Raw genomic sequence first — 12,244 nt, 5'->3', positions numbered from 1 at the left:
CCGTGGTAGCGCATGCCTGTAATTCCGGCTACTTGTAAGGCTGAGGAGGAAGGATCGCCAGAGCCCAGCAGGTCCAGGCTGCGGTGGCCGGGAGCAGCCACTGCACTCCAGTCTGGGCGACAGAGTGAGACTCCAACTCAAAAAAAAAAAAAAAAAAAAAAACCTAGTCACATTTTTTGCTGTATTACATGTGAACATGTTACATGTTCGGATCAATTTTCAGCAGTGACATGGACAAGAAATTAATTTTATTTGTTAAATAATTATTCCTCTCATTTTAAAACTAATAATTATTGAGTACTGATTACACAATACACCAGATAAGCCCTTGTGCTCATGAAGTATGTACTTGGGTGGGGCAGGTAAACCCCAAACAAATGAGCAATCCAAACTATAGTACAATGCTGGGAAGGAAAGCAAGAAGGGACATGACACAGAAAAACAGGGAGGGACCTCCATGGCAGAGCAGCCAGGAAAAGCCTCAAGCAGCTGCACTGAAAGGAAGATGGAGTTAGCTGCTAAGGACAGAAGAAAGCTGTTCCAGACAGGGGAATCAGCATGTGCAAAGGCCCAAAGTGTAAAACAATAGTGCTGCAATTTCAAAAAAATAAGCAAATTAAACCCAGTATGACTGGAACACAGTAGGTGAGCAAAAGAGGTGTTCATGAAGCTGGAGAAGCACAAGGAGCGCCATCCCCAGCTGGGCTCTGATGAACCTTCAGAGTCTGACCTGACTCTGCATATAATGGGGAAGCCACGGAAGTGTTTGGGTCAGTGTGTGATGTCATCTGACTTTCAAAAAATAAGCCTGGCTTCCCTATGGAAAATGAATTTATGGTAACAGCGGAGTTGGAAATAAATGGATAGATTCTATATTCTGGAAGCAGAAATGACAGCACTTGCTAATAAATTAGATGTAGGCTTTGAGGGGAAAGGAGAATAGATGACTTTCAAACTGGGGGCTAGAGCAACTAGGTGAACAGTGATAACGTTTACTGCACTGGTTAAGAGAGCCTGAAGGCATGTTCCAGGAGAAATGACATAACCAGAGCTGTGCTTTGGAAATAAACCAGGCAGTAGACCTGTTTTGAGTATCAAGACTAAGTAAGAGACTTATAGAACACTTAGTGGTCTTAGTGTTTGGTTGAACTATAATAGTGGTAAAGGAAAACAAGAGACACCTGGCTTGGCAATTCACTGAAGGTAGAAAAAGGGGAAAAAGAGCCAAAGATGGCTTGGGTTTCAAGCTTGGACTACCAGACAGAACCACGCAGGAAAAGCATATCTAAGGGAAAAGATGATGAGGTGAGTCAGAGACATACGTAACTCTAGGTGTCAACAGCTCATCCAGGTGAAAATGTCCCATGGGCAAGGGGATATAGGGCTGGAATCTCAATGAGTTCAGAGTCAGAAATAAATAGGTGATGGTCAAAACCACAAAAGAGGGTGAGATCTCTCAAGATAGTATAAAAAATGAGGACAGAAACTTGCAAATGCTTACAGTTAGGAAGTGAAAAAAGGGGAGGGAGGCAGAGAGAGAGCAACCAAATAGAAAGAATAAGGAAAACAGAAGAGGGAAGAGTCATGGGAGCAAAAAAAGAGAAGAGTTTCAAGAGGGAAAGGAAATCAACAGCATTAGATGTGGCAAACAGGTCAAAAAGGATGCTGGCAAAGTAACCTCTCAGGATTTGGCAAAAGGACAACACTGGCTACCCAAGAAAACGTGCTTTGGGGCCTGTGGGTGGGAAGAAGTCAGATCATAAATGACCTGACAGTCAAGTGAGGAACAAAGTCCTCTCATTTCATGGCAGAGAGGGCAGGATAATAAGACCCTAGCTAGAGAAGTAGTAGTCACTGGAGTGTTTGAACTAGAAATAATATGAGAGTTGAAGATGAAAGAAGAATAATATCAGGAACAAAGGGTAGAAGTTAGCCTGGAAATAGAATATAGGGGGTGATGACAGAGAATCATTTGGGAGGAAAGAGAAACGATGAGGGTGCTCACAGCAGATGTCCTGGTCTTTACCACCCAAGTATGAAATAAAGTTATATTCAGACTATGAGAGTTCATCTCAAGAGTGTCCAAAATATGGATAAATATGGTGGCTCCAGGTCCATAAATATGGACCTCCAGGTATTTCGAAAAAATTTGAATTCTGACTCAATTTTTTAAAAACCATAATTCCCTTAATATAAACAAATAAGCAAATTCAGTTTCAAAGTCATGGCTTTAACTACACGCTATCTCATTATCTATGCTAAAGATCATTTATCTAAAAATTGTGAGGATCCAAGTAAGATGAATCAAAAAATAAAAATGTAAATAATATTCTTCTTGCACAATATCCTTAAAAATGAATTATGGATAATATTGAATAAGTATAAGTGAAGTAATGACAATTAGTATAGAATAACCTAGAAAAACAAACCATAGGGAGCCTATTTCTTACTTGTGCACAAATTCTCCCTCTCTAAATTTCATGAACTTTCTTATGACATATATTACTTAATTACTTTATAATAGTTATTTGCTGTTCTTTCCAGTAAAAATTGAACATGCCAAGATTCATATCTTGATAAATCATTAAAGGTCTATCCCACTTCTCTCCTGTATTTTCCACTCTCTCCCTTCTCTGCTGATTCTGCAGTGCCTGTTAGAGCCATGAATAAACAAGAGAGACATGCACAAGGAAAAGATGTGTCCAATTAATAATTTATACTGACCTATCAGTTTATTAATGGATGTGTGAGTGTGCTTCTATAAATGAGTTAACTGAAGTGGGGAAGAAGAGATGATAAGGATTTTGGCTGATGGGTCAAAACATTTTTCTAAACCAAGTGATTATTAATACAAATGGCATAGTTCTTCCCTGGTCTCTAGCTTACAGCAGTTACTCCATAAAAGTTGCCTGGCTAGGCTAGGCTCGGTGGCTCAGCCTGTAATCCCAAGCACTTTGGGAGGCTGAGGCAAGTGGATTGCCTGAGCCCGCGGGTTCGAGACCAACCTGGGGAACTTGGTGAGACCTGGTCTCTACAATAAACCAAAAATTAGCCGGGCGTGGTAGTGCATGCCTGTAGTTCCAGCTCCTTGGATGGCTGAGGCGGAAGGAACGCCAGAGCTCAGCAGGTCGAGGCTGCAGTGGCCGGGAGCATGCCACCGCACTCAGTCTAGGCAACAGAGAGACACTCCAACTCAAAAAAAAAAAAAAAATTTGCCTGGCTAGATGACAATGTTACAGACATTTAACAGACATAATAAAATAAAAATTAGGACCAAAAAAAGAAAGAAAATAGGCTATGAGTAAATTAACAAAGCTAACTTATAAAAACTGGTCAGAGGTTCTTATATCCAGTTATACATAAAACTCATCTGAAAATTAAAATTGATGAGGGTTGGAATGATGTGTGAGCTTCTTAAAAGTCTCACCAGTGATTTTGCTACAAGGCCAGTGCTAGGACCACTCCACTTTAGTGAAAAGAGACTCACTGACAAGGAAAAGCAAGGATGATATAATAATGTCAAAAGATGGAAACAAAGCAACTCATACTGCATTAGGGTAAGGGTAGATGAGAGATAAGCAAAAGTGTTACACCACCCTTTGGTTATAGAATATCAAACCTGAAATGTTCCCTGAGAAACAAAAACTTATGGAAGCAGCCTGAAGAAAACTGACAATAGATGGAGTCACTGATTTCATGAAGATATTTTACATTTCACAGAAAGACTTGTCACCATCATGAAGCACAATGTTTTTAAAAAAGTGGCAAACACACAGCAGGTAACACAGCACAAGACAAACTCAAGAATTCAGAATTCATCCCACTTTTCTTTAACTTATTTGGAAAATATTCCAGTGAAGTCTACAGGGAATTATTTTCTGTAATCGGCTTCCTGACTAAAGAAAGCCTCTTTTAAGCCTGAGTTCAGCTGTCTATGACTAAGGGTTGAGGCATTTGAGCAATTTTCTCCTCAGAGCACTCTGGGAATCCTGCGGTTAACTGTTAACTTTTCTGCAAGCAGTTGGCTCTCAGACACTTGAACTTATGGAGTACCTAACATCCCAGATGATACCTTTTTGTCAAAAGCCACATGTGCAGGAATAAAATCTGCAGGCGGGGCCTGCTTAGGTTGGCCATAAGTTAGAACTGGTGCCTTGTTGGCCAATTCATTCAGCTCGGCCTGGGACAGCTGGTTGACCTGGAGCCGCTCCCCACCAATCCCAACTGTTGGACGTCGAACAATTGCATAGCCATTCCTGTAGCCCAGCGTCTGGCTTCTATGGAAAGCTGTTTTCTGAAGAAGAAAAGATGTCATTAATAACATTCTAAAAATATTTGTCAGGAAAAACAACTAACTTTAAAAGAATATATCCAGGCCCAGTTTGGTAGCTCAGCCTGTAATCTCAGCACTTTGGGAGGCTGAGGCGAGTGGATTGCCTGAGCCCTCAGGTTGGAGACCAGCCTGGGCAACTTGGCGAGACCTGTCTCTACAATAAATCAAAAATTAGCCAGGTGTGGTAGCATGCACCTGTAGTTCTGGCAACTTGGAAGGCTGAGGCAGAATGATCATCGGAGCCCGTGAGTGTGCCACTGCACTCCAGCCTGGGCAACAGAGACTCCAACTCAAAAAATAAAATAAAATAAAAAAATAAAAAAATATAGCCTCAACCTTTGCTTATAAGCATCATAAAGAATATTAAAAAGCTCACCCATATTAAAAAGTTCTGGATTATAAATTAAAATACTTGGACAGGAACATGGAAGGAAGTAGCCACCTGAGCTTAAAATAAAATTTAAAGCCCTGCTCTGTAATGCCCAATATAACTACCAACTCATCTTACATGAGACTAAAATAATATCTCATCTATACTTCTGATTTTTCACTGTATTTCCATGTTTTTAATCTTATCTGATGGTCATAAAAACTGTAGAACCTAGACAATCTGATTCCGTAAATTTTCATTTTTACCTGCAATAAATTTATTTTCACGCGCCCTTCTTGATACATTCATATAACTCTCTGGAAAGCAATTAACTGGACAGCATATATTTAAAATTTTAAACTCAATAATTTTTGTCTGATCATTTATTTTAAGAATATGACCCAAAATTATGGGAAAGAACTATATGCATGAAGTTTCCCATTACAATGGTAAATGTTGGACGAACATAAAAAATGAACATAAAAAAATGTGAGTAGTAGCTGGGCTCAGTGGCTCAGCCTGTAATCCTGTGCTTTGGGAGGCCGAGGTGAGTGGATTGCCTGAGCCCGCGGGTTCAAGATCCACCTGGGCAAACTGGCGAGACCTCATCTCTACAATAAATCAAAAATTAGCCGGGCATGGTAGTGTGTGCCTATAGTTCCAGCTACTTGGAAGGCTAAGGCGGAAGGATCGCCAGAGCCCAGCAGGTCGAGGCTGCGGTGGCCGGGAGCATGCGAATGCACTCCAGTCTGGGTGATGGAGTGAGACTCCAACTCAAAAAAAAAAAAAAAGTGAGTAGTTGATGGCAAACTCACTCAACGGACTATTAAGCAGCCATTAAAATAATGGTTTTAAAGATCACATGAGCCGGGCATGGTGGCTCATGCCTCTAATGCCAGCATTTGGGGAAGCTGAGGTGGGAGGGTTACTTGAGACCAGGAGTTCGAGACCAGCCTGGGCAACATAGTAGATCTCATATCTACACACAAACAAAAAAATTAGCTTGGTATGGTGGCATGTGCCTGTAGTCGCAGCTACTTGGGAGACTGAGGCAGGAGGATCACCTGAGACTAGTAGGTCGAGGATCCAGTGAGCCATGATTATGTCATTGTGTTCCAGCCTGGGCATCAGAGTGAGACCCTGCCTCAAAAAATATATATATATAAAGATCATGTGGCAACCTGGGAAAAATGCTTATAATTTAATAAGCCCCAAAAAGCAACATGTAAAATTGTACAAATACTACAATTTTAAGAGTGGAAATATGTGCGTGAAAAGATACTGGATCTTTAAAACATTCTCTTAACATATCAACATAATTTCTAAATTACATTTTTTAAAAAAATAATGAGCACATTTTTATTGGTAGTTGAAAAAATAAAAGATTAAATAAAAAAGCAGAAAGGTAAAACAGAGGTTATGTTAACTTGATAGTTTTTTGTTTTTAGTATGTGCGGTTACTTTCAAAACTTTATAGATATAGTATTCAATCATATACAAGGGGAGATCCCCAAAAAACTGGAATTATTTTTTAGAGGGCAGGCCCCGTGTAGTACAGTCTTCTCCTGCAAGTTAAGTGTTCTAGAAACCCATGGGCATCAGGGTACCGGCTAGTGTTGCTGTGAAAGGCTGCGTTCGGGTTCAGTGAATTTTCAGTGAATTTTGCATTTGACTATTTCATGTTGGGTGATTTACAAGCACACCTTCCCACACTGTGCTGAGTGTGCAGCAGTTTTTGACAAAAAACAGCATGACTACCATTCCCCACCCTCCCTATTCACCGGATCTCACCCCAGGCAACTTTTCTTTGTTTCCCTGGATGAAAAAAGTCCTCAAAGGGAAACTGTTGGTGGTTCCTCTCACCCATGCCAGCTCTGGCATGTCTATCTTTCCTTTCCTCTTTCTCTAATAAATTTTGTTTTAAAACTTAAAAAAAAAAAAACTGTTTTGCCCATGTGGAAGAGAGGAAACAAAAAAATGGCAGAAGCACTAAAAAGCATCAAAATTGATAAGTCCAAAAACTGCTTTAAGCAGTGGAAAAAGTGTATGGATAGGTGTATTGCACGAACTGAGAGTATTCTGAAGGCGACAGAAGTTTATACATGTAAGAATAAATACACAATGTTTATAAATAAATTCCATTGTTTGGGATTCCCCCTCATATATACCTATATGCAAAATTTAGAATTATCATAAAATATATATTTTTATGAAAAAAAAAAAATACTTGTCTACATCCTAATTTCTTAGAAACCCCAGTCTACCATCTTTTAGAGTCTGTACTAACATGAAAGGTACAATAGTAACAACCTCTTTTGCTAAAATAATTATGGACTGTGGACTTTTTTTTTAAGGGTCATGTGCTCAGGGTCACAAGTCAGTTGATAGCAATTGCCCCAGGTGTATAATGCACATGAGATAGAAAATGGGCTGAACTGACTTTCTCATTGGGTAACTTGTACTTTCTCATTGGGTAACTTGTGTAACCTCAAGTACCTATACTTCTACCTCTAAAGCCAGAAGCGACATTGGCGATTTCAGTTTGCTTTCCCCATTTTAGAGAGACATCTCTACCATCATTCAGTCATGACTCACATGTACCCCATGCAAGGATATGGGAACCTCAGGCCTCTCCATTCCTCTTACGCATTATGGTCCACCTTCTGAGTGCCTCTAGAGTTACACATATCTAGTACTTCACCACCAAGACATAGTGATCATGTTTTTCTTTTATTTATTTATTTTTATTTTTATTTTTTTTGAGTTGGAGTCTCACTCTGTTGCCCCGACTGGAGTGCAGTGGCCCCTCCCGGCCACCACAGCCTCAACCTGCTGGGCTTCGGCGACCCTGCCTGCTCAGCCTTCCGAGTAGCTGAAACTATAGGTGTGTGCTACCACGCCCGGCTAATTTTGATTTATTGTAGAGATGAGGTCTCGCCAAGTTGCCCAGGCAAGTCTTGAACCCGCGGGCTCAGGCAATCCACTCACCTCAGCCTCCCAAAGGCGTGGGATTACAGGCTGAGCCACCGAGGCTGAGCCACCGAGCCCGGCTACCTTTTTTTTTTTTTTTAAACAGAGACAGTATCTTGCTATGTTACCCAGATTGGTCTTAAACTTTTGGTTACATGACCCTCCCGCCTTAGCCTCCTAAAATGCTGTAATTACAGGTGTAAGCCATGACACCCAGCCTCAAGTTTCAAATAAGGCAAAGTGGTTGACACTTGGCCAGTATATTTAAAATATTAAATATACCCAATGCACAGTTCATCTTACATGTAGTAGGGCAATATATGTCCTTAGAGCCTGGCACTTCCATCCACACCTCTATGATACCCAAATCAACTCAACCCGGCCTTGTGGGTTAACCTACACTCACTGACACCAAATGCTTAAGCTGATCCTGTATGAAGCAGAAAAGTACCTACATTTTTTCAATTACATAAAACTGAAAAATTAGCTGAAACTAAATATCTATGATATTTATGATACTGATGATATCTGTGACTGGGGCAGAGGATGTGCTTGCAGAGATTCAGAATCCAAATTCTCTAATCAAACTTTCTACCTCAATTTAAATTTATTCTCCCAGAGAAAATAAGCTAAATATTTTTTCTTAACTTTATGAATGTGGAGAAGAACTTAAGAGTTTAAATTATTGCCGGGCTCGGTGGCTCAGCCTGTAATCCCAGCACTTTGGGAGGCCGAGGAGAGTGGATTGCCTGTGTTGGGCAACGTGGCCGAGACCTCGTCTCTACAATAAATCAAAAACTAGCCGGGCGTGGTAGCACGCGCCTGTAGTTGCGGTTACTTGGAAGGCTGAGGCGGAAGGATCGCCGGAGCCCAGCAGGTCGAGGCTGCGGTGGCCGGGAGCGTGCCACTGCACTCCAGTCTGGGCGACAGTGAGACTCCAACTCAAAAATAAAAAATAAAATAAAATAAACTATTGTTTATGATAATCAGTCTACTGAATCTCACTGTTGATTTTCCAGAATGCATGTTTCAGTAACTTTGTTAGAATTAAAGCAAACACTAAACAATTTTTAAGGCAAAGCTATATTGGGTGGAAAAAAAAAAAACCAACCCACGACTGCTTTTTAAATTGTGTCTAGAAAACACAAATAAAAACGCTTAAGGTTGGGGGAAGAAACAAAACAAAAACTTAACAGGAATCTTTTACGAAAATGTTAGAGTAAAAAGAGCAGGGCCGCAGAAAGAGAAAACAGCAACTCATCAATCCTGGTTGAGGGAGCTGGAAAGGGATATCGCGTAAAAGCAGGGAAGGGTGGTTTGGGAGGAAGATGGGCACATTTTGAAGAGAAAGAAAATAAGAACAGGGAGGGAGGGTCTAAATTGTAGAAGAGGCAGAAGCTGGAGAGAAAAGGGATGGGTAGAAGCCTAACGAAAAACGGCGGAGACTGCGGAAACAGAACCTTGTCGAAAGAGAAAATGAGAGGAAATGATATACACCCAAGTCAGGAAAAGGAGCTGGGAGTGGGAGAGATTACTGGTCCCAGGATTCAGAAGAGGAAGGAGGTGTGGCGACGATGGGCCTAGAGAGAGGAGTAAGACGGGGCTGTGGGCATGAGGAGGAAGATGGAGAGAGTCTGGGGAGCTAAGGATGAAGCTGGTTTGGGAGAATGAGCTGGGAGAGGGTCCAGAGTGAGAGAGCCTGGGAGTAGGAGTGAGGGAAACAGGAGTCTAGAAGGAGCAGAGGCAAGAGCATGGAGGAGCAGAGCGGCAAATAAGGAACGCGGTTGAGGGATGAGAACAAAAGAAGGGGCCAATAAACTGCCAAGATGAAGTTGAAGATTTAAACAGAGAGATGAGGCGGACAGCAAAGAGGAGCAGTGGAAGGATGAGGCTGGCTGGGGAAGGAGGGCTGAACTTGGAGAAGAAAGGACAAGATCGGGCAGAGGACGTTTGGAGAGGTCAGACTTGAGTGGCGAAGGATGGAGGACTCGGGTGGAGGCGCATATAGGACTCTGATGGAGGAGAATGAAGGACTCTGGGGGAGGAGCATGGAGGACTCAGGTGGAAGAGGATAGAGCACTCAGATGGAGGACTCAGACGGAGGACTCCGGTGGAGGAGGATGGAGGACTCAGATGGCGGAGGATGGAAGTTCACTGAGCAGCGAACCCTCCAGAGCTGCCGGGAGGTGGAAACAGGCGGGGTTGAACTGATAAATCCTCACCGTGTAGTCCTTAAAGGACGTGCCCGGGAGAAAGGGCAGGCCGTGCACGGGATTGGACACCATTGCAGTCCGTACCGCCGCCGCCAACTCGGTCTGGCTTGGTCCTCTCCGGTTGCCCTGGCGACAGGCTGCGTTCACCGCTCCTCCTCCCGCCGGACTCCATGGTAACAGCAAACATCCCGAGTGTCCTCGAGCGGGGGGCGGGTCCTAAGACGCGGGCGTGGCAGGTTTGCGCATGCGTCCCCCGCGAAACTCGCGTTCTCGCGGGAAGGGGGCCGCGCCGACTGGGCGGGGCTACTGGGCGTTGTGTAGCGGGCCCCGCCCTTCCGCTTCGCCCGGCCTCTCGCCCTTCCCGGAAGATGCCACGTGGGAGCTGCTGGGTCGAGTGGAGGAATGTGGGTGTAGTGAGCGGTGGTTCTCTCTGTGAGGTCCTGGGTCCGAGCAGGACCTTGATGAGGTGCGAAAAAGGGACGTTCCTTCTTTCCACTCTGTTCTCCCAAGCTCTGTCCCAGTGCACATGGTAGTGTAAATGGTCGGTTCGAAGGAAAATGTTACTACCCCAGACCCATGCTCCTTGGAGGCAGAGGTGCTGATTATTCGGGATCGTATGTCTGCTGCTCGGGAATGGTCAGTGAACTAATCCTTCCATCTTGAATTGCCTCCCCCACCCTACAGCTTTCTTTATTCTACTGTCAGCTCCTGCAGCTCACACCCTGCCGTTCTTGAAGGCCCAACCTTAAATATTTGCTGCAGGACTAGGAGCTCTCCCGTAGGTACTCAGTATTTGCCAGAGCTGCAAGGAAAAGATCAGAACCACAGGGAGGAACGCAGCTGCTTCCAAGAGAAAAGACAAGTCATGAGACAGAAGCAAAAAAATCTGGTGAAGTACTGTCAGCATCAAAGGTATTCTTGCCGTTAGTGCTTTTTACAACATTTTAAAAAATTATTTTTTCTTAAAAGAAATGTAATCCTATTCCTGAAACATTTTCGGTGGAAAAAAAAGAGAGACAGAGAAATGTATCCATCAGCGCTGAGGGGTCTAAAAATAAAAACAAGCAACAAAACCTGGGTGCCCAGAGATTGGATTCATGAGGTTGACATGGGAGCCAGGAATCTGATTTTTGTAACAGGTGTTTCTAACTAGCTAGTTTAGGCCCATGATAGAGAAGTAAGCCTGATACAGAAGGCACATGGAAGGCATATCTTGGTTTCATGGGTCGTTTACTGCCAATACAGAGAGCATCTTTACTTTTATTGCTGCTTGTCACAGCAAATTCCGCTGTTGTGTTTCACTAATTGGTGTGAAGCTCAGGAAGTCCAGGGCATGAATGCACTAAAAGTGGCACCTGAAACGGATATTGATGCCTGTTTACTACACCCTGCCCAAAGAGTTTCTTTGCTAACTCTTCCTCTCCCCTTACTACTTGTATTTCCCATTCTTGTCTTTTTCTTTTAGCCATTTTCATTTTCTATTGGTACATTACCTTAATGCAGCAGTTTAATACATTCTTTTTATTATTTATTTTTTGAGTCAAGGCCTCGATCTGTCACACAGGCTAGAGTGCGGTGGCATGATCACAGCTCACCCCAGCCTCTACCTTTTGGACTCAAATGATCCTCCTGCCTCAGCCTCCCTAGTAGCTTGGACTACAGGTGCATACCACCATGCCCAGCTAAATTTTTGGTTCTGTTTTTGTAGAGATGAGGTCTTGCTATATTGCCCAGGCTGGTCTTCAACTCATGAGCTCAAGCAATCTCTTGCCTCAGCCTCCCAAAATGCTGGGATTATAGGAGTGAGTCACCGCACCTGGCCCAACACACTTTTTAAAAAAACTTCTGCGAATTGATTAGCATTGTTGAAGTTATTGAAAACTTTAAAAATTCATGTCCATTGCCTTATACCTTAGTCACTTACCTAGGCTGGAAGCCTGTCACTAGGAGAAGATGTCAAGATGGCAAGTTCAAGCATTCACAGAAGGTGTCTCTCCCACTTCTCTCTGCCTCATTGATGCTGATTATCCAGAATCACTAGTAACTTTAATTCTCACTAACTTCTTGATAAACTCTTAAAAATTCTTTGAACTTCCCAACTCTCTTAGTAAAAGTGAATCCCATGATGTTAGGACACATTTCGAAGAGCATTTCTTGACTAATTCCATGGTCACACTTAGCTCAGTATTTCCTGGGTGGGTAGGGAAGGAGCTTGTGGGACTGGAAAGGGTGAGTCATGCCTGAGCTTATTGTCCACGGTGGCATTTGTTTCTATTTGAGGAGTGCCCTCTGCTCATGTCTTTGTCCCCCCAGAAAGCATGCTAGTTAAATGACTAAGGAGTATGTTTTAACTACTGT

General features: G+C 42.9%; 1 protein-coding gene across 1 annotated transcript in view; it reads right to left on the bottom strand.

Moving 5' to 3' along the window:
* Window positions 1–10,112, bottom strand: part of EFHC1 (EF-hand domain containing 1) — a 58,091-nt gene extending 47,979 nt beyond the window's left edge. Inside the window, exons 1-2 of the mRNA XM_008055268.2 lie at window positions 9,896–10,112; window positions 4,073–4,294 (exon numbers count right to left, since the gene is read on the bottom strand). Coding sequence (XP_008053459.1) covers window positions 4,073–4,294; window positions 9,896–9,958 — 285 coding nt within the window. The 5' untranslated portion in view covers window positions 9,959–10,112. The remainder of the gene's footprint in view (window positions 1–4,072; window positions 4,295–9,895) is intronic.
* Window positions 10,113–12,244: the final 2,132 nt, after the last annotated feature.

The sequence above is a fragment of the Carlito syrichta genome, unplaced genomic scaffold, assembly GCF_000164805.1.
Source record: "Carlito syrichta isolate Samal-C Ts95f unplaced genomic scaffold, Tarsius_syrichta-2.0.1 Scaffold301806, whole genome shotgun sequence".
NCBI lineage: Eukaryota > Metazoa > Chordata > Mammalia > Primates > Tarsiidae > Carlito > Carlito syrichta.
The sequence above is the reverse complement of the archived record's forward strand: the minus strand, read 5'-3'. Positions and strand labels throughout refer to the sequence as shown.